Source organism: Mesoplodon mirus, assembly GCF_964341445.2.
Source record: "Mesoplodon mirus genome assembly, chromosome: 10".
NCBI lineage: Eukaryota > Metazoa > Chordata > Mammalia > Artiodactyla > Ziphiidae > Mesoplodon > Mesoplodon mirus.
The window spans coordinates 29,310,222-29,330,673 of record NC_138986.1 but is presented as its reverse complement, the minus strand read 5'-3'; the positions used below and the strand labels follow the sequence as shown (position 1 = coordinate 29,330,673).

Sequence of the window (20,452 nt, the reverse complement as noted above, 5' to 3'; positions counted from 1 at the left end):
ATGTATTCTGGCTGTAGGAGGGAGAGTACCATATAATGGTCTCTGATTCAAAACATATCCGGTAAAACAGAATCCCATTTCTCCAGAGTGTTGCCTCCCAACTGGATCATAACAGTGTCATCAGTAAGTCATTTCACTTTTCAGTTAAGCCAGCTGCTTCCAAGTGATGGTGTATGTAGTAAGATCAGTTAATTTCATAGACATGGACCCATTGCTACACTTCTTTTGCTGTAAAACGAGCACCCTGATCAGATGCAGTGTTGTGTGTAATGTACCAGTGGTAGATAAACCATTTTGTGAGTTTGCAGACAGTGGTGTTGGCAGAAACATTATGAGCAGTCAAGGCCAATCCATTTCTGGAACATGTAACTATTCCAATGAGGATGAATCTTTGCTCCCTCAATGATGGAAGAGGTCCAATGTAATCAACCTGCCAGATGGCTGGTTCATCACCCTGGGGACTGGGACCGTATCAGGGAGTCAATGTTGTTTTCTGCTTTTGACAAATTAGGTGCTTGGCAGTAGTGTCAGCTAGGTGAGCCTTAGTATTGGAAAATCCAGGCTGCTGAGCACATGCACAGCCTGCATCCCTACAACTATGGCCACTTTGTTCATGAGCCCATTGAGCAAGCACTGAGGTGACCAGGCAAAGAGGCTGGCTGATACCCACAGAGTGCGCCATTTTATCCACCTGATTATTGAGTCTCCTCTACAGTGGGTACCTTTAATGTGCATTCAGATAGGACACAAATATCTTCACAGTCTGTGCCCATTCAGAGAAATTCATTCATATACCTCTTCCCCATACTTCCTCATCTCCAATCTTCCAATCCCATTCCATCTAGAAAAACCATTAGCAACTGCCCATTCTGAGCATCCCTCACTCCAGACATGGTGAATAAACAAATATACTATTTGAATTATGCCCACTTAGAAGATATTCCGTCACCACGACTGTCCTTCAGACCCCTGAGTGGGGCTGGGGAAGCCACCTGTGCTGCAGGAGGTGGATTCTAGAAAAACCTTCCATGCTTCAGGTGCCTGGCAGGGAAGCACACTGGAACCAGGAAGCAAAACCTTTTCCTCCTTCAGTGTTGCTCCAGCACTTTTTCTACTGACCAAGTGTAACACTGTGATAGCTAACAAAAGAATATTCAATGGGTCCAGATCTACCTTCACAAAACAGGCACGAAGACTGAATTTGGAATGAAGAGCCATAACTCAATTACAGTACAGATACTATAGAGTTGCCTTAGCTCAGCTCGGAAACCCACTGCTCTAATGATCACTGTGGCTACTGCACGTCCCATTTGGACACATATTAGATTGGAGGTAGATAAAGAGTAGAAGTAGTTGCTCCAAATAGGAGGGAAGAGTACTCTTCCCAAAAGAAGAGGGGAGTTCTGGGTTGACAAAACAATAAATGTTTCCTTCACATCACCCTTGGCTGCTCGGTGTACACACACACACACACACACACACACACACACACACACACACACACTGATTTCTCCATAGCTATAGTTTCTCTTAACATAAAGCAATGATCCATATACAATTGACAATGTACTCAATCCCTACCTAGTGGGAGGCGAAAACTCAAAGTCATACCCAGCCCAAATTCAGGGTCTTTGGGTATAGTCAGTCTCGATCGGGTCCAGAGGTAGCTAAAGGATGAATAATAAAATTTTCCCCAATGCACAAATATACAATAAAGGAGGTGGGAGATGGGATAACAAAAACTAATGAGAAAGGGCAAACAGGAGACGCAGTACGTGATGGCTGTGAGATTACACCGTATCCTGTTGGACAAGAGTAACAAGGGTAAGAAGCACCTCTCTTCTCCAGCAGAGGACTGAGACATCTGGTGAGCCAATGAAAGCACCAAGATTTCCTTTATCTATTATCCTGAAAGGCCCTGCCTTAGAGGAATAGTGAGAAGGAATCTCCTGGGACTGCCCCAGCAAGCGAATTCATCTTTCTACAGAGACAGAGACTGGGACATTGTCTTTGAGACAGCATACCAGGAGACGCCTTCTGCTGGGCTGAGGATTTCCTGGCTATACCTTCAAAAAGTGTCATTTGGGGGAAATCCATTAGCTTGTTATCAGAAATCTCATTGAGACGTAAGCTTTGAATATGGACTCTGCCCTTCCTGCTTCTCTCCCTTGGAAACTGGCCTGGCCTCTCTATCGTTCTCCCTAGATCTTAGTTCACTGTCTTTGCCATAGACACTACGCCATCTGAGCGCAGAGGGAGGGAACAGCTGGGGTCATAAAGCCAGGTTACAGTATCACACTCTGTCCTATAGGTTGCACACTACCCAACTAGCATAATGGGAGGAATTACTTTTTCAGTTGGTGTACAGAGTGTACAGCAGGAGATATTCGAGTAGAATCCTGAGAAATGAGGATCCCCAACTCCACTGTTCTGCTGGGACTCTGCTTTCCTAGTTAGTATGTTAACTTTATGTGGGGCAGAAAATTTCGTTGTTTCAATTGGCAGAGTAGATATTATCTGATCCCTACCAGTATAGGATAACTAAATCACTGGCAGAAAGGACTCCTCTTAACAATGCTGCTTAAGTACCACCCCACTATTGCCTGTCTCTTCAGAAAGGCTGTGCTTGAACCACAGTTTGTCTCTCTCAAAGCACTAAGGGAGACAAGCAGTAGCCAACATATTCCAATAACCTGATTTTTTCTTAACCAAGTTCATAAAGCTGGAGCCTTAGTGGGCATAATTGTGGTGAAGGATCAGTGTTTTGGTTTGTTTGTTTTTATTTACCAACCCAACACAGAGAACTGTTTTCATAAATACAAAACTGCATGCTTAGATGTCACAGTAATGTCAGATTACTAAAAGTTTCAAAACACTCCTCTTGATTTCTATACCTATTTTATTGTTGATCAGTAGTTTACAAACTGGCTTTTGTCTATAAATCACATTTTTACTAGCACATACCTAACTGATAAGGTTTACTGTTTTCCCAGCCTAGATATCAATTTCTGTATTAATCGAGAGGCTTCGTTCAGAACATATGCTGTATATTCTAACCTTACCTGGCACCTGAATAATGAATAATATTATAATCTTACCTGGATCTTGAATAATGGAGCACATTATAAGACCAGTGAAGCCCATGGGTTTTATCTCATTGTCTTACTTCTTTCATCTTGAAATGAATTCCTTGGTCAGAGGAATGGTGTTTGAGCTAAAGCGTTCAATGAGTCTATGGAGAATGGTGCCTGCAGTAAAATCAAACCCAATTCCAGAATAAGGAAATACTGTAATGAGACAGACTGTTGACTGATCTGTGACAAAAGGGGGTCCAAAGCAATTGACATGCTTGATACCAGGTATATTGCTGGTCTTCTGCAAGGAGGGTGCCTCATAAAGACCATAGTCACCATTGCTGTAAAGCTGACTTTTCGGCAGTGGCAGTAATCATTGGGATAGAGCCTTTCCCCTGCCACTTCCTTGGTAAATCAGACCATGCCACTCTACAGCTTAAACCCCTTCACTTCCACTAGCACTTGAAAGAAAATCCAAACTCCCTTCTGCATGGTCTGCAAGGCACTGAAGGTTCAAGGCCTTAGTTTCTCTCCAACTTCATCTCATGTCCTCTACCCCTTGCTCTGATCATGATGCCCCATCCACTCTAATACTGCAGCACAGCAAATTCTAGCCCATACTGTCCCCTCCGCCTGGAACACTATGTGCATCCCTTCCACTCCCATCCCTTTCGGATAACAGTTAAAATGTTACCTCCCGAAAGTCATCTCCCCACTACCCCGCAGACATTACTCTCTAACCCAGCCTCTTGTTCATTTTCTTCATCACACATTTTCTTGTTCATTTTATTCATTAAATAATTATAATACAAGCTATAATTATTGGATATTATTCAAAAAATAAGTTAGTAAAGAAAATGAAACAAAATGGAAGTTCCATAATTCTACAGTGCTTTTAAATGTCAGATATTTTACTGAACAGTCAGAGTGGGAAGCAAAAGATCTAGAGGCATCCTTGAAGACCCCGTAAGTAGTGAAACACTCAAATGGTTGTCTACTCCCAAATCCCCCAGAAGTCAGCCCAAGTCTTTTCAAAAGGACTGTGGTGTTATCATTTTTCATGCAGGATTCACACCAATCAGAGGCCAGGTACTCATGAGCCCGCCTCATGGCCTTTTAATAAATTAGAGCTGCCCAGAGGCTTCTGACTGCAGCCCAGCCCTGGAGCAGACGCCTACGCCGGACTAGGAGTGGGGCTCTGGGGGCGCCGCGGGGTCGCGCGCTGCCTAGAGCTCCCAGGGCCGTTACTCGGGTCTCGCTCCCGCAGGCAACGCCTTTCAGGTCACCCCGCGAGGGTCCCCGAGGATCCCAGCGCAACCGTTCAAACTGGCGAATGTGCACCCCTGGGAGTCCCCCGGGTCAGTTGACGGCTGCTTGGGAGCACAGCCGAGGAAAGGTCTCAGTCCCAAGCGCCCAGCTTCCACGTGAGCCGAGCCGCCGCTGCTCCTGCCCAGCGCCCCAGTCCCAGCCTGCAGCCGCCCTCTCCCACCTCGCATCTTTCTTGGATCCGGCTACGCGGCTTAGAAGCCTCGGAAGTGCCTCCCGGCTCCCAAGGCCGAATCCTGATCGCAAACCCAACCTGAGTAAGGAATATCGAAGGGACAGGCGACAGAAGCTTGACCTAAACTCCCTGCGTTATTTATCTATCTATCTATCTATCTATCTATCTATCTATCTATCTAATCTATCAATTTACCCGTGTATCCATTCTTTCATCTTTCATATCCTATCGCTCTATTTTAGGACTAGGATTAGAATTCATTCATGAGAGTTTGATCGCGAAGTCGTAAATTAACCCGGAAAAGCGAAGTAGGACATTTTCACAGAAAATGTCTTCGTTAGAAGTAGGAAAAAAAAAAAATAGTTCTTAAGGGCTAGCTTCGCTAATTATGTTGATTGGTGGACCTTTTCTATAAATTGAATGAGCTAATGAAAGTTCCAAGGTTTTGTCAAAAAACAAAACCCCCTAAAATCCGTTTATATTATACTGTACGCCAGAAATTACGTGCTCATGTTTAGCTACCAGCTAAAGATGTACAAGGGATACATAGTTTTCTCGAAATCTCTTCAAGCGGTTCTCAAGCAAAAGTCTAGCCTAGTCCACACCCACCGGCCCCACCTCGCCAAGCTCTCCAGCAGGCCGGGCCGGACCTGGGCACCAGGAAGGAGGAAAGGAAAGCGGAGGAAGGGGCGGGGGAAAGTGACGGGAGCAGTGAGAGCCGGAAGTGATTGGCTAGCGAGGAACCCAGAAGCGCCCTGTCCGGCGGCGCTCTAGCCTCCGCGCGCTGTCTCTGTGCTCCCCCGCGTCTCGTCTATTTATTGTCGCGGGGAAGCAGCGGCCGCCCTGTACCCGGAACAACAAAGCACGAAAGACGGAGCCCGAGCCTCGGGGGCTCCTAGCAACGGGCCGGGGCGGGAGTTCCATGGAGACTGGGGAGCGCGCCCGCCTCATCATTATCCTTGCCCTCCAGCTTATTCTTCGCACCCGCCGCAACCGGCAGCAGCGCTGCCACTGCGTCCTCTGCCGCCGCCCGCTCTTCCCACGGTAACCCCGTCGGCGACCCTGGGCGGGGGGAGCGCGGGCGATCGAGCTGCCTGAGTGCCGGGTGCGGGGCGACTTGGCGCGGGGCTGCGTGTGCGGAGCCGGGGCCGTGCTGCGGGTGGGGTGTGTGCGGGCGGATGCCTGAGGGAGAGGCGCTCAGATGTAGGAAATTGGTCCGGGGGCCGAGGGAGGGTCCAGTTCTTAGGAGGACAGGGTGATATTTGGGGGTCTCATCAGGGATAACGGGTTGGGGGTGGGGCGTCACTGCCTGGGAGCGTTATCCAGCGAGGTGTAGGATAAGAAAAGAGGTATTTTATTTTTCCTGTTAGCCACCACTGGGAAAGACAGGAGAAGGGAGATTCCCCATCCGTCTCTGTGGAGCCCTCCCCCAGGGGAAGAGAAATCGTGCAAAGATGCTAGCGGGTCCGTTGATTCCCAGAAAACTTCCAACGGCCTTTGCCGCGGCGGGCCGGCTCCCAAATAGCACCTTCGTCGGTTCCTGGTTCTGGCAATGCCAACAGCCTCGCTTTATGTTATTATTAGTAGTAGAATTAACCGAAATTAGACTTGATGAAGAAGGATCTGGAACTGAGGAAGATAAAATGGATAGTAGGTAGGGCTAAGCAGGGTTGAGAGTCGGGATAAGCGCTTAGTGATAGCCAGTAGAAGCTCTAAAAGTAAATTTAATTGGGAATGACGGTTTTTAAACTCTCTCCTTCTGCGGAGATGTGCATCTGCGGGCTGTGTCAGTGTGCTCATTGCGATAGGATTCAGACTGCAGCCAATCCACATCTGTGAGCTCTCTGACTGCATCTGTCACCTGCAGTTCCAGAGCGACACTGGCAGTTAACCAGCGTTAGGCTTGTGTATTTAGGGTTAAGAACAGTGCCTTAAAACCGGCTCAAGGAAAGAAACCGAAACAAGCTTGGTGTGATTATTGTGTGAAGAAATAATAACAGATTCCTTGGGGAAATTGGGAAAGAGAAATATGAGAAGGTTCAGCTATTCTAGCACAATCTGCCGTCTCTTGGAAAGTTTGAGAAAATGGCAGTTCATTCAAATCGAGAAAGGATTTTTATCACTGTGTGGTTTAAAGAATTATTCGCAGTTGATATGTTAAATGCCAGTTTATGCTATCTCTTTAAGCCTTACGTCTCTAACTATTTAATGGTTTTATGCTTTCCAAAACCATTCTAGGTCAGTAAATGAGGTTTTCCTGTGGCGTGCTGAAACGGCCATGTATGCATACTACAGTAATACTATTTTTGTGTCCAGTGGGAACAAACCTCTTTTAAAGTTGAAGATTAAAGATGAAAATAAAATTGATAAATAACAGAAGCAATGATGTCAACCACAGTTTCTATTTGTTCCTTACCTTTTTCGCTAAGTCTGGCTTGTCTTAAGCAAATAGGTTTCATCCTTGTCCCCCAGCCCGCTTTTTTCGTACTCTGCCCTCGGAATCAGTCTCAGAAACTGTAATGATCTGCCGCTCTGTGCTCTTGATTGGTTGATGCCAGAACAGAGTTTTTGACTTTGGCATTTTCATGGAATTGAGGTGCAGCATCTCTTGTTACGGAATTTCATATATGTGCAAAGAGGTGGGCGGTTTCCTTTGACAAAGATGGGAAGTATAAACATTGGGAAACTTAAAATTACATTTTAAACCTCTTAAGAAGAAAAACCTAATATTGTCATCTTTAGGTTAGTGAATCAAGGACACTTTTTCTTAATCTCTTCATGTAGCTGTACTTCTGTGAATGTTGTTCTTGGGGGTGACCACACTTGAGGCTATTGGATGTTGAGTCCCAGGATTTTCTCAGTGTGTATGAGACTTAGTGAGTTCCCTCAGTCTCAGGGCTGCCATCACACTCCATTTAGATTTTATTTGCTGTTGCCTCTATCCCTTACCCCTTCTGTGTTTGAGGGGGGAAAGGATTTAAGCCCTGACTTCCACCTTTATTAACAACCCCTGCTTTCCCTGCTCTCTGCTCCAATGCTCCCAATGTTTTGTGTTGTCTTAGTTCCTCTCCTTACTTAATCACATCCCAATCAAAAGTGATTTTTTATGCTATTTGTATTATTTCTGTTCCTTACGGAATTTTCAACATATGTCCTTGGCCTGTATATCCTTTTCATTAATGTTACTTTGTTGCATTTTCCTTCTGTATCCCTCCCCTTATATGGAAAATGGAGTGATCATGTCAGACGCTCTGTATTTATTCTGAATACAACAGGTAAGAGCCTTAAACCAAGAATCAAGGCTGTATTGAAATAAGACACGTAAGAATATTTGAACGTTTAGGAATAAAAGGTGTTTCAGAAGTCCAAGTGGTAACACTGTAATTGGAGATGTAGTCACTTTTTTAAAAATAAAAGAGTATTGTAGAGCCTGCTGTGTGTTTTTAATTGAACCTTAGATTTTCATAATTTGTACTCTAAAAACCTTTTCTTAACATCCATCTTTTCTGATCATTTTGCATCTGAATACTTGACTGAAATTACACTTTGCCAAATTAGAGGGAACGATTTAAGTGAGTCCCACAATTTTGTTTCATGTGGAAAATTGTCATGTCGAAATTTGTGTGGATGTATACATACATAGAATGTGCAGAGTTTGCTGTAAAGTAGAATGAATACATGCAAAATCTATAGCTGAATATTTTTGGAGAGTGTTCTTTCTTAGCACGGGTGTGGCACAGTATTTAAAAATCAGCAAATATTGTATAATCTAGTTGAGTGGGTATTAGTGCTGTTTTTAGGTGAGGAGGCCTGGTGATTGATTTCTTTCTGTTGCATCGTAGACCATGTGATGAATTATTATTGCTATGAAAAATAAAGTGTAAATTGATTGTAGAATTGATAGTAGAATGTTTCCACAATGGCTCAACACCTGTAGTGCTTTGAAAATTTAGCTGTATTGTGACATTTGAATTAATAAATAAAGATTTCCTGAAATTTACACTCATGTTTGTTGTACCTTTAATATGTCTGATGCCACGGCAGGTGTACAAAGCTGGATGAAAGTGTTTCTCTTCAGGTGCTTTTTGTGCACTTGTAGATAGCAGAGAAATGACATGCATAGATACTAAAACATGACAAACATAAATTTGAATTTTAAATCCTTTATTGCATACTGCCTGGTGCTGTAGTTATTGATGTATGGATTTCATCATGCCTGCTAAATTAGAATTTCTTGGGGATTCAGGACTGTAAGTCGCCATCATATTGTATGCTCATGTTGCATATGTGTGTATTTTGAAGATTAACATATTAATAAAAGGATGTATATATATTTTATTTCTTTCACTTCAGGGACTTATCTAGTGGATGAGGGGAACCTTTAGGCCTCTAATCTAATTAGGAATCTAATTCCTGATGCCTAAAATTAACTTTTTATACTGGCTGCAAATTCTAAACAGCAAAATTTCTCAAACATGATTAGGGCTTTTTTTTTTTTTTAAACCAATTCAAATAATAAAAATAATGATTTACTGCCTTGAGTTGATACAGTATTTGCTCTTGTTACATGACTGCCACTTTGGGTAATTTCAGAAGGGTGAAAGAATATATTTATCTGAGGTCTTTCCAGGCCACATAGACAAATTTGATTTTTGTATTGTGACACAATTTATTTAGAAGAAAAATGGAGTGTATGTGTTTGTACAGTTGTGAAAAAGCAAGATTCCAGAAGTATGTCATTAGTGGAAAGGAATCAGGTCATATCAAAAATTGTACTTATCTGGTCTTATCTTGTGACTAAAGGGTGACAAGATTCACAGTTTGGTTTAAATGGCTTGTTTTGTAATGGGAGGTGTGCTGCTGGGGATCCCGTTAAATGCTAAAAAAACACAAGGTGAATTCTGTGACAGTTCAAATCAGCCTTCATGTGGGAGTCCATAATGAAGCTGTTTAAAATTTCACCAAAAAAATGCAGCACAAAACTTTGGCTGGCGATTTTGACCATGCAGTATTCATCCATCAGGAAAGAATACTGAAAATCAGATTGCATCTGAAGGACAGTCTTCTCAGGACATGTGTGGATGACTCTTGGTACTATAATTGTGTTTACCATCATAGACTTATGTCCATAGACCTTGATCCATGATATGTTTTTGCTTTTTAACTCACCAGGTGAGAACTCACAACATTTTGAAAGTCCAGCTTTGTTTTTTTTTGTTTTTTTTTTTTTTTTGCGATACGCGGGCCTCTCACTGTTGTGGCCTCTCCCGTTGCGGAGCACAGGCTCCGGACGCACAGGCTCAGCAGCCATGGCTCACGGGCCCAGCCGCTCCGTGGCATGTGGGACCTTCCCGGGCCAGGGCACGAACCCGTGTCCCCTGCATCGGCAGGCGGACTCTCAACCACTAAGCCACCAGGGAAGCCCCAGCTTTGTTTTTATTAACTAAATGTTCCAGAGAATCAGGCATTAACCTTTTTCTTTCTGATAAATTACAAGTATTTTCATTGTAAAACCAGTTTTGATCAAAATCAGTTATGCTTTCTTGGGATTAGGGTTAGTATAGCGCTTAAGGGAATGGACTCTGGAGACTGGCTGCCTGTGTTCAGCGTGGTGGCGATGCTGCTTGTTAGTGGTGTGGCCTTGAGCAAGTTTTTTCACTGCCTTCGTTCCCCAGTTTCCTCATCTTCAAAATGGGGTTCATATAGGTACTACCTCATAGGGTTGCTGTGAGAAGTAAGTGTAAAGCACTTAGCACACTGTTCTGCAGAGTTAGCTGAAAAAAATACTAGCTGGTGCTTGACTCAGTGGTGTGAGGTGTAGTACATTAAAGGTGAACCATTAGACCACTCAAATACTTTGTTTCTTTCCTTTGGAGGCTATTAAAACAGTGAAATTCTTTGTGATGCTGGCTATTGGACTCATCTCTGCTGTTAGGTCTTGGGAGGGGGAAGCACTTTTGTTTTAATTTTGAATCATCACACAGACATCTGGTTATCACTTATGGCAGATGGATTCAGTAAAAAGAGACATCTCTGTTTCTTGGAAAAGGAAGGCCAACAAAGCCCAGTCTGGCACCATGTTGCAGCTATTGAAATGCTATTTCCCTGTGGACTTGACTGCTTGTTTAGTTGTGTGGTACTTCTGAATAAAAGGAATAGACCCCAGTGGTTTCATTTAGCAGAATTAGTCCTTTTTTAGAAGACACTCTTTTTTACTTGTATAGCCTTAGGTGGTGGTAAACTTGAAACTTATTGGTGTCATTGTCACTTGGGTTTTCTGTGTCACTATAAATGTGCTCTACATAGTAGCTTTCTTGTAATTTTAGAGGTAGCTGAAACTACTGCTGTGCTCCAATAATTCAAGTGGCTCAGGAATGACTGCATACGATTGCAAGATTATTTGTTTATGGTAAGGCTGACACCAAATACTGAGGCTGCCTAGTAGGGGATAACCTGATCATTATAGCTTTGTTTATTAGGCTGCTATTGAAATGGCTAACTTTTTAATGTTAAATCCAAATGTTTTAGTTTAGTTGTGTGGACCTTTGAAACTGTTGACTAGAAAATAAATATTTCTCAAGTACAATGTATCACAAACTGTTCTTTCCTATTTTGGCTACTATGTAGGTCTTGGTTTTTAGTTGAAATAATATTTTTTATAAAACATATAGAAGTTTATATAAAACATTATTAAAAGTATGTTTTGCTTTAAATATACAGGGATAAAGTTTTATAATTCTTTCTTCTATATTGTGCAATTTTTGTTTTAGTTGGTTTTTATAACCGCCCCGCCAAGAAGATTGGCAAATATGCTTGTATTTAGAGGCATGACTTCTGTTTTCCTGATTGAAGAGAGTGACATTTAGTTGATACTGTTGATTTCATTGAGTACTAATAATTACATTGGCCAGAATAGATGAGGTATTGATATAATATTGTTAACATAATTCCTGTAGCCATCATGAATTCTGGGTCTAAAAAAATATTGAGATAAACAAGGAAATGATCATGGCTATTTCATATATCTATACTCGCACATGTATATATCCTTTAATTTTAGATATTCTGAGGACTGTATTGGGAGATTTTTAGGACAGCAGGTCTCCAAAGTGTCAATACTGTTGCCCAGAATAAAACCTGGGTGTTTTATTCTGTCTAACACATTGTTAATGTTTCCCTGGTGTTCTTACCACCACCCTTTTTCAGGGACAGGTGTTGCCATCTTTCAGATATGAAGATAATAAAATCAGTGTGTAACCCAAAAGTGCAAATCTGGAGATGGGCATTTGGTTGATGAGTATGGCCAACACTTATAGACCCTATCATTGTTTGAACCTCTGTTAAGATTCACGATGAACCTGCAGCTTATGTGGAACAAGAACCTCTCCATTCTTTTTAATTTGCCACATACTTTTGTTGAACCACAAAACCTTTTATCTTTCACCTGCTTATGGCTGCAGTGAACCTCTTGGGCATCTCCAGTTTCTTGTACGCATGTGCAACCTAGTGAGGTTGTAGTGAGCAGCCGTTAATTGCTCATGGGTTGACCACATCCCAGGACGTGGCAGGTTAGGGTGGTGGTAGGAGCCACAGCCATGTTGAAGGCATAGTCACCAGTTCATTAGATCTTCCTCAACACCAACCTGGTGTGCTCATCTCAAAGGTCCACCAGATTTCTTAACTCAGTTCTCTCCTCTTTTTTGTTGTTGGTGGGGGAGGACCTGAGGTAAGGGATGTGATGTGACTCAACAGTTCACAACTGATAAAAAGCTCTATGAATAATACTTTTTTCATTATCTCAGCAACATATTGATAATGTAAATCTTTAGAGAAAACCTTTGGCTGGCCAGTAATCTTGAAAATTCTGCTTCAGTGCATAGTGTAAACCTACCTGGGTGATAGTTTAATTTGTCTGTACATTAAGAATGTGTGCCTTTTGGGGCTTCCCTGGTGGTGCAGTGGTTGAGAGTCCACCTGCCGAGGCAGGGGACACGGGTTCGTGCCCCAGTCCGGGAGTATCCCAGATGCCGTGAAGCGGCTGGGCCCGTGAGCCATGGCCGCTGAGCCTGCGCATCTGGAGCCTGTGCTCCGCAACGGGAGAGGCCGCAACAGTGAGAGTTCCGCGTACCGCCAAAAAAAAAAAAAAAAGAATGTGTGCCTTTTAAGTTACTCTTTGTAGGCTTTTTGTTTAGGGCCTGTTAAATTATAAGAGTTTCGGATGTCTGAAACTATATTCTTAACTTAATTTGTCTGTATTGTATCCTCACTCTCACTTTGTAAAGAGAGGAATAATGGCTTTATTATCACACCCTGTTTAAAGGATGGTTGTTATGCTGAAGGTAACTGACAGGGTAGCTAGTCTATAACCAACTTTCATGGAATAAACTTAGGATATGGATGAGTTAGGACCCTTGGGGCTGAAATGGAGAGTGTAGCTTAGGAAAGGGGAAAGAGAATATATACCGAAAATGCTAAGGGTCTGTATGTGTGTTTTAACCAAAATTATTCTTTCCTTACATTAGAACCGTATTATATTTCTGTATTTGTGAAAACTCCTGGAACACAGTTGCCCTTTAGGACTTGGGGGTCTGAACTAAAACCGGTCTATTGAGTTGATGACCAAGTGCCAGCCACTAAGCCACATTCTAAAGACACACATTTATATTAAACCCTTCTCTTTAAGGAGCATGGTGCCTACAGTCTAGTAGAGTGGACAGTTATAATACAGTCAGTACCCTTACATTTGCTGGGCCCTTTCCTGGGGTCTCTTCTGTCCGTGTTGCATGTGGCTGGCTCCTCCTTAGCCTTCCAGATCTCATTTTTGTTTGTTTGTTTGTTTGTTTGTTTGTTTTGCGGTACGCGGGCCTCTCACTGTTGTGGCCTCTCCCGTTGCGGAGCACAGGCTCCGGAAGCGCAGGCTCAGCGGCCATGGCTCACGGGCCCAGCCGCTCGGCGGCATGTGGGATCTTCCCGGACCGGGGCACGAACCCGTGTCCCCTGCATCGGCAGGCGGAACTCTCAACCACTGCGCCACCAGGGAAGCCCCCAGATCTCATTTTAAGAATAATTTCTCATCTCTGAGGAAGTTAAGGGACCTTCCAGGATCACTCTAGAGTTTCTCTTTATAACATGGATCACATTCTCTAATTATTTTCATGGCTTGTCTTTTCATTGTCTGTTTCTTCCACTGGAATACAACTGCCATGAGGGTTTCTTACCTGACTGTTTTGTTCTGAGCTGTATTCCCAGTGTCTAGCCGTAGTGCTTGGTTCACATCTGTTGCATGCTAATGAATACAATTGTGAGTAAGAGTTTGTTAGTTGAAGGAGTGGGGAAGGGGCATCCTAGGCAGATATAAAATCAGGAAAGGGTCAGCTGTCGCAAGAGGAGCGGTAAAAAGTTGTGAAACAGTTAAGGTGTGTTGGAAGTGGAAGATTAGGTTATAAAAGGTAATTTGGAGACGTGAAACTCACTGCATTCCAAGCTGTCTATGTAAGAGAGCCAAGAGATATTTATTTAAGCAGGGGTGTGGCACAGTTAGGAAGACAATTCTGGTAGCTTATTTGGTAGATGGACTAGATTGTGGAGACTGCAAGCAGAGAATTCCACTAGAAGGCTGTAGCCTTAATGGCACGTGAAAGCCTAATATGAAACACTGATGCTTGGGATGCAGAAAAGAAGCTAGATGAGAAGCTAACTGGGTGTAGGAGAAAAAGAAGAAATGAAGGATGATTCTGAAATTTCTGATTCAGGTTTGAGAGTGTTGGGTGGTGGCTCCATTAACTAAAATTAAGAATCTGGAGACAACAAGTATTTCTGAGGGGATTAATTATTAGTTTTGGATGTGTTGGTTTACCTTAATGAATATGCCTAACAGACAGGAATATGGTTTCAGATCTCTGATAGGTCAGAATTGAAGTAAGAGCCATAAATTTATGGGTAGCAGTTGAAGCCTGGAAAGCTTAAATTTGAAAGGGATTTAAGGCAGTTGTTTATAACCTTCAAGGATCTTAAACTCATTTGAGAATATGAAGAAAATAATGGCCTCCTCAGATGTACATCCAAATTTGTGTGGATATGATTTCAAGGGGGTTTGCACCTCTGGAACCAGTTGTTGAGCTCTCCAGGGACTGTCGTGGACTTCCCTGAAGAATGTATGACATAAGAGGCAGACAGAGCAGTATTTGAGATGGGGAGAACCTAGGAAAGGTGCCTCAGAAGCCAAGGATAGGGGATGGTGAGGAAGAATTGGGGGAATCAGGGGTTCCCAGGGCTTTATGCTCCGGAGAGGTCCAGTAGGAGGGAGTGTCAACTGTGACATTGGATTCAGCAATGAGCAGTTCATTTGTAACATTTCATCCCACGCAGAGGCAGAAGGCAGATTGTGACAGTTTAATGCATGAATCCAAGTTCAGGAAACAATGCATGGGAAAGAGTGCAGAAGTCTTGATGTTCTCTATGATAAACAGTCCTGATATGAGAATATAACCCATTTTAAGGACCTGCTGAAAGGGAAATTCCATTATTTTGTTGACCTGTTGTGGCGTTTCAGCCCAGTGGTTCTCAACTGACTGCCCCATTAGAAACAACTTGGAAATGTTTTTAAAATCAGGGCCCTACAAAGGTTAGTTAATCAATATCTTTGGGGCTTGTGCCTCTTTATAGCTTTTATTTTGTTTATTTTGTTTTGGCTTTTTCTTAAAAGTTAAGAACCAATGTTCCCATCAGAAAACCTCCTTATCACTCTTTTTATGCGTCTGTGTTAGAATACTTCCTTTAATTGTACGTTATTATCAATTACTCAGTTTACTGTTGTGCTAGGTTTAAATCAGTGCCCTTTAGTCCTTCTCACAGACCTTAGTTTCCAATTTAAAAAATTTTATGGCTTTCTTCTGATCTTCAGCCAAGTTCTACATATTTATCTTTTTTGAGTGATATGGCCCTCAATCAGTGAAAGATCTGCCCATTTCTGAGTAAAAGAGGAAATTCTTAATGGTGCTTACATGTGGAAAGAGTATTCATTCTGCAGTCCCTTTCGCTTTTATTTAAGTATGTTACACTTTTTACTAAATAGTAAAAACTGTTTTTTAACTAGAAAAGTTTGAACTCTGTACACTATTTTCCAAGTAGCTAATTTCATAATCTTACCTTCCTTTTTTTAAAAAATGGCAGTCATACGTGACCTAGACCTTAAACAGGTTGTCTCCATTAGAGCAGACATTTTATATGAAGGGTAAACCTATAAAATCAGTTGAAAGCAAACTGTCAAAATAGGAAATTCCACCTGTTATGTTTTCAACTTGCAGTGCTTTCTCTGGATTAAATTCTTGATGAGCTGTCAGCAGTTCAAGTTTGAATCCTGCGTTCATACTCTTGAAATAAAAATCAGATTGTGGAAAAAATTGAACTTTATGCATGCGAACCTTGACACCAACCACAAGCTGAAAGAGGGTTTGTTCTGTTTTTTAGCAACCTAATTAACATTTTTACTTGCGAAGAAAATGATAATCTTTTAAAAATTCTGTTGTGTTATTAGCATCAGCTTAATGGCTAGAGTAGTCCCACAAATTGCAGTTGCTTATTATGGGTAACTTAGGGCAAATATCAAGATTCTCTGTAAAGAGACAAACTTCCTCGTTTTTTAAATGATAGCTCATAATATGGGAAAATAGGGATGCATGTAAGACCTTCTGGGAAAAACTGAGGCCTTACACTTAAAATGAACATGATAAATTTACACTTTAAATGAAATGAACAGATGAATAGTTTTGTTGCAATTTAATATTCAGTTTTCCTGTTTTTGCAGGTACCTAGCTAAGTAAATGTTGGCAAAATGTCTGTTTTGTAATTTGTAGTAGACTTGGTCAGACTCTTCTCTCCTTCTCCTCCAGACTCCCAACTCCCCACCCCCCAAAAAACCCACACAATCAACAACTGCTTTTTGTTTTGGTTTGAAACGGTTTTGTTATTGTTGTTGTTTTAATTCACTGTTAAATTTAGTTGTTTTTTAAATACTGATTTCATTTACCAGATACATCAAAATTGTATTCTTTATTTTTACCCTTGCTTTTAGCCCTGAAGCAACATGATCTGTTTTTGTGTTCCAAAGCTGGAGAACCACAATGAATAACTGGAAATCCTTTCCATTTTTGAACATTTCTCTATCCGTGGAAGATGAAGAAAGGAGATAATTTTAGTAACAATAAGAATAGCTAAATTTGAATGCTTACCGTGTACAAGTACTATGCTAAATGCTCTGCATGAAATTTTAGTTTTCCCAACACTTGGCACTAGGTGCTGTTATCTGCCTTATCTTACAATGTGGACATTGAGGCACAAAGGCGTTAAATAACTTCCCCAGGGTCACACGACTGATAAGTGGTAGAGTCTGGATTTAACCCAAGTAATCTGCTCCAGAGCCTTCCCTCTTAAAACTTGTGTTTGTGTGTGCACGTGTAGAGGTGCTGCTTTTTAATAATCTCAAGCTAACAGTTAACCTCTCACCGATACTTTATTGAATGTGTCTCATGCCTTGGGAACTATTCCAAGACTTGGGTACAAAAATAAGTAAGAATTGATCACGCGTCCAAGGAGCTTATTGTCTACCAAGGAGACAGACATACAAAATTTCACTGTAGTGTGGGAAAGTGCTGTGTAGTCGTACAACTAGCAGCATGGGCATGAGACTCGGAGCATTCATCATGGTAATGGATGCTCTGGCTCAGTCTTGGAGGTCAGATGTCTTAGTTCCTTTGATTTCTTATTTTACCCATCATGGTTTCAATTACCTTCTGTATGAGGGTTTCCAAGTTTTCACCTCCAGTCTAGACCTAGGCCTGTCCTGAGCAGTGGCTCTTATCTGATTGTCTGTATCTCCTCTTGGATGTCTCACAAGTTCCTTCAAGTCAGCATGTCCAAAACAGAATCCTTACCCCTCCTCCTTTTCCCATCTCCCCTTGCAAACCTGCTCTCCCTTCAGTGTTCCTGTCCCAGTAGACAGTATCTTAGGCCACAAACCTAGAGTCATCTTCCATCTCCCTTTTCCTCTTTCCCATATCAGTCACAAAGCTCTGTTCACTCTGCCTCCCAAAAATGTCTCTCTTCAATCTACTTCTTTCCGTCTTCATCCACCCTGCTCCCACGACTGTCCTCTCTCACCAGGACTGCCGCACTAGACCCTAACTGAGTTTTCTGCCTGTTCTAACCTTGCAGTCCATTCTCCTGTTACAGAAATGGCAGTGATAGATTTTCATGAAAATCAAATACATTATGTCACTTCTTGCTTCTCTTTAGCCCACCATTATCTTGGGATAAACATGAAAATTCTTAACTTGGCCTAGAAGGCATAATTTAACCCCTCCCTGCATCTCCAGCCTGGTCTCATGCCACTTTCCGTCTTCCCACTCTAGCCAGGCTGGCCCTTCTTCACATCTGAACAGTTCACACTGCTCACTCACCTCAGAGCTGAGAACACCAGCTGTTCCCTCTGCCAAGTCTTGGTCACTGCTGGACCCCCATCTGCTGGGACTGGGCCTGATGCTTAGATTTCCGTTTCATTGTTGTAGAATTGATTGAATGAAGGTGATGCTGAGCTATAGAACAAGTAGGAATGAGCTAGGTATAGAAATCGGGATTGATCATTTTTAGCAGAAGGAGTAGCATAAGCAAGCAAAAGGCTGATATTTCTTTACATGTAAGAGCTTTTTATAAATCAGTAGGATATCTCAGAAGGAAAATGAGCAAAGGATATAAGGCAATTAACATAGAATAAATACAAGTATTCATATTTGAAAAGTTCACTTTCATTAGTATTCAAGGAAAATCAATTCAATATTGCTCTTTTTCTTATCTCAGGTTGTCAAAGATCTTTATAAAATCCTTTGTTAACTAGATACAACACCGTATGCATATGATCTCAATCTTGTTTAATATGCACAGATAAATATATGGATTTAGCAGCCTCAAAATATATAGTCTCAATCTTGTTTAATATGCACAGATAAATATATGGATTTAGCAGGCTCATATGCCTATATGAGCATAGGAAAACAGCAGTAATTATCACTGTGGTGGGATTATGGATGACTTTTTTTCTTTAAGTATTTCTTATGTAATCAGAAAATGACATGCCATCTTTTAAAATCATATATTAAGACCGTGTAATTGAAATACTAAGAAATCTATCCAAAATAAATTTTGCTTTTATATAATAAGGAATTTGTATGCCAGATTTCTCATCTTTGAGTGTGAATTGCCAGATTTCAAGTTGTATTCAGTAAAATACTTTTTTCCTCTTATAATAGTACATTAGTTAAAATTAATGTTAGCATTGACTAATGTGACAGCACTTTAATAGAGCATATTATAATTTGTGAGGTGCTCATTAATCCCTCAAATCACTCATATGGTGAGTAAATAGTGTTGTTTGTATTTTGCAAATAAGGGGAGAAACAGTTTAGAGTCAGGCCCCTGTCACATAGCATCCATTAGACATCTAAGATTTCTTACTTTACAGATACATATTAGTACATGTTAAAATAGTGAAATTCTTAAGCAGGCTACTGTTTAAGCATTATTAATATGGGGTAAGTCTTTGATTATGTATTCTTAAACTGCAAAATACTTTTTTATTCTGGAACTTTTTCATGGCAGTGTAAACCATTGAGTTAGCTTTCCTTAAGCAGTCATTTTCAGAAAATCAGCATCATTTAAATCTTCCTCCACCACCTTTTAGGCATCATTACAAATATTTTCATTGATTAAAACATATTAATAGGGCCTCCCTGGTGGCGCAGTGGTTGAGAGTCCGCCTGCCGATGCAGGGGATACGGGTTCGTGCCCCGGTCTGGGAGGATCCCATATGCCGCGGAGCGGCTGGGCCCGTGAGCCATGGCCGCTGAGCCTGTGCGTCCGGAGCCTGTGCTCCGCAACGGGAGAGGCCACAACAGTGAGAGGCCCGCGTACAGCAAAAAAAAAAAAAAAAAAAAAAACAAAAAAAAAAAACATATTAATATACTCCTCTTTACTATTTTTTTTAATAGATAGTTGCTGGCAACCCTCAGAGTTGTTTAAAACACAGTATCTTTCTCTGTAATAACCTATATGGGAAAAGAATCTGAAAAAGAACAGTAAACTAACTAAACAACAAACTAAATCACTTTGCTGTACCCCTGAAACTAACACAACATTGTAAATCAACTATACTCCAATGTAAAAGAAAAAATAAAATAAAAACAGTATCTTTGTAATTCTCTTAATGTAGATTTTTTAAAATTGTAATAACCATTTTGCTACCAGTCTTCAGAATTGGTATTTAGATTAAGTCAGAGATAGAAGGTGGAGACATATGTAATGAAGATAGTTTAACTTTCTGTTTAACTTAATGCAGTGATGGTTTTGTACATCAAATACTTTTGCTTTTATTTAAGCATTTAACTGTTTTATATGAGTGGTATACTACATAATCCTTTCCTTTGGAATATACAAGTGTTTTTGTGCCCAGGCATACTGTTAATAAAACTTTCTTCATGTGGCTAGAACATAAAAATGCCAACCCAAGGACTGTTGGTCTAAAGTATAAGCTGTTGGGCCGTGCAGAGAAATGTCTTCATGCTATGATGTCACCATGCCAAACAAAGAATTTGCAATTTGGTCATCTGCCTCTGCCGTTGGCCCTCAGTGCATCTTTCTCCCTTTACTGCCCGTTTGAACACGAATGCTTGTTGAAGGGAAGGTGGGAAGTTCAGAATTGGGATGTTAATTTTTTTTTTTTTTAAAACAAGATGTTGGGGGTAGGAGTTTGTTAATTTATTTATTTATTTTTGCTGTGTTGGGTCATCGTTTCTGTGCGAGGGCTTTCTCTAGTTGCGGCGAGCGG

General features: G+C 41.4%; 2 protein-coding genes across 3 annotated transcripts in view; one reads left to right on the top strand and one right to left on the bottom strand.

Annotated features, from left to right (window-relative positions):
* The window catches only part of LOC309811336 (uncharacterized protein), a 140,835-nt gene extending 137,657 nt beyond the window's left edge, over nucleotides 1-3,178 (bottom strand). Inside the window, exon 1 of the mRNA XM_082633977.1 lies at nucleotides 3,099-3,178. Within this exon, the coding sequence (XP_082490103.1) occupies nucleotides 3,099-3,144 (46 nt within the window). The 5' untranslated portion in view covers nucleotides 3,145-3,178. The remainder of the gene's footprint in view (nucleotides 1-3,098) is intronic.
* A 2,143-nt stretch (nucleotides 3,179-5,321) lies between these two features.
* Nucleotides 5,322-20,452, top strand: part of LOC309811260 (TATA box-binding protein-like 1) — a 30,559-nt gene continuing 15,428 nt past the window's right edge. Inside the window, exon 1 of one of the 2 annotated variants that reach the window (XM_082633849.1) lies at nucleotides 5,322-5,619. In XM_082633849.1, the coding sequence (XP_082489975.1) occupies nucleotides 5,498-5,619 (122 nt within the window). In that variant the 5' untranslated portion in view covers nucleotides 5,322-5,497. The remainder of the gene's footprint in view (nucleotides 5,620-20,452) is intronic. The other variant, XM_082633850.1, reaches the window with a different exon arrangement.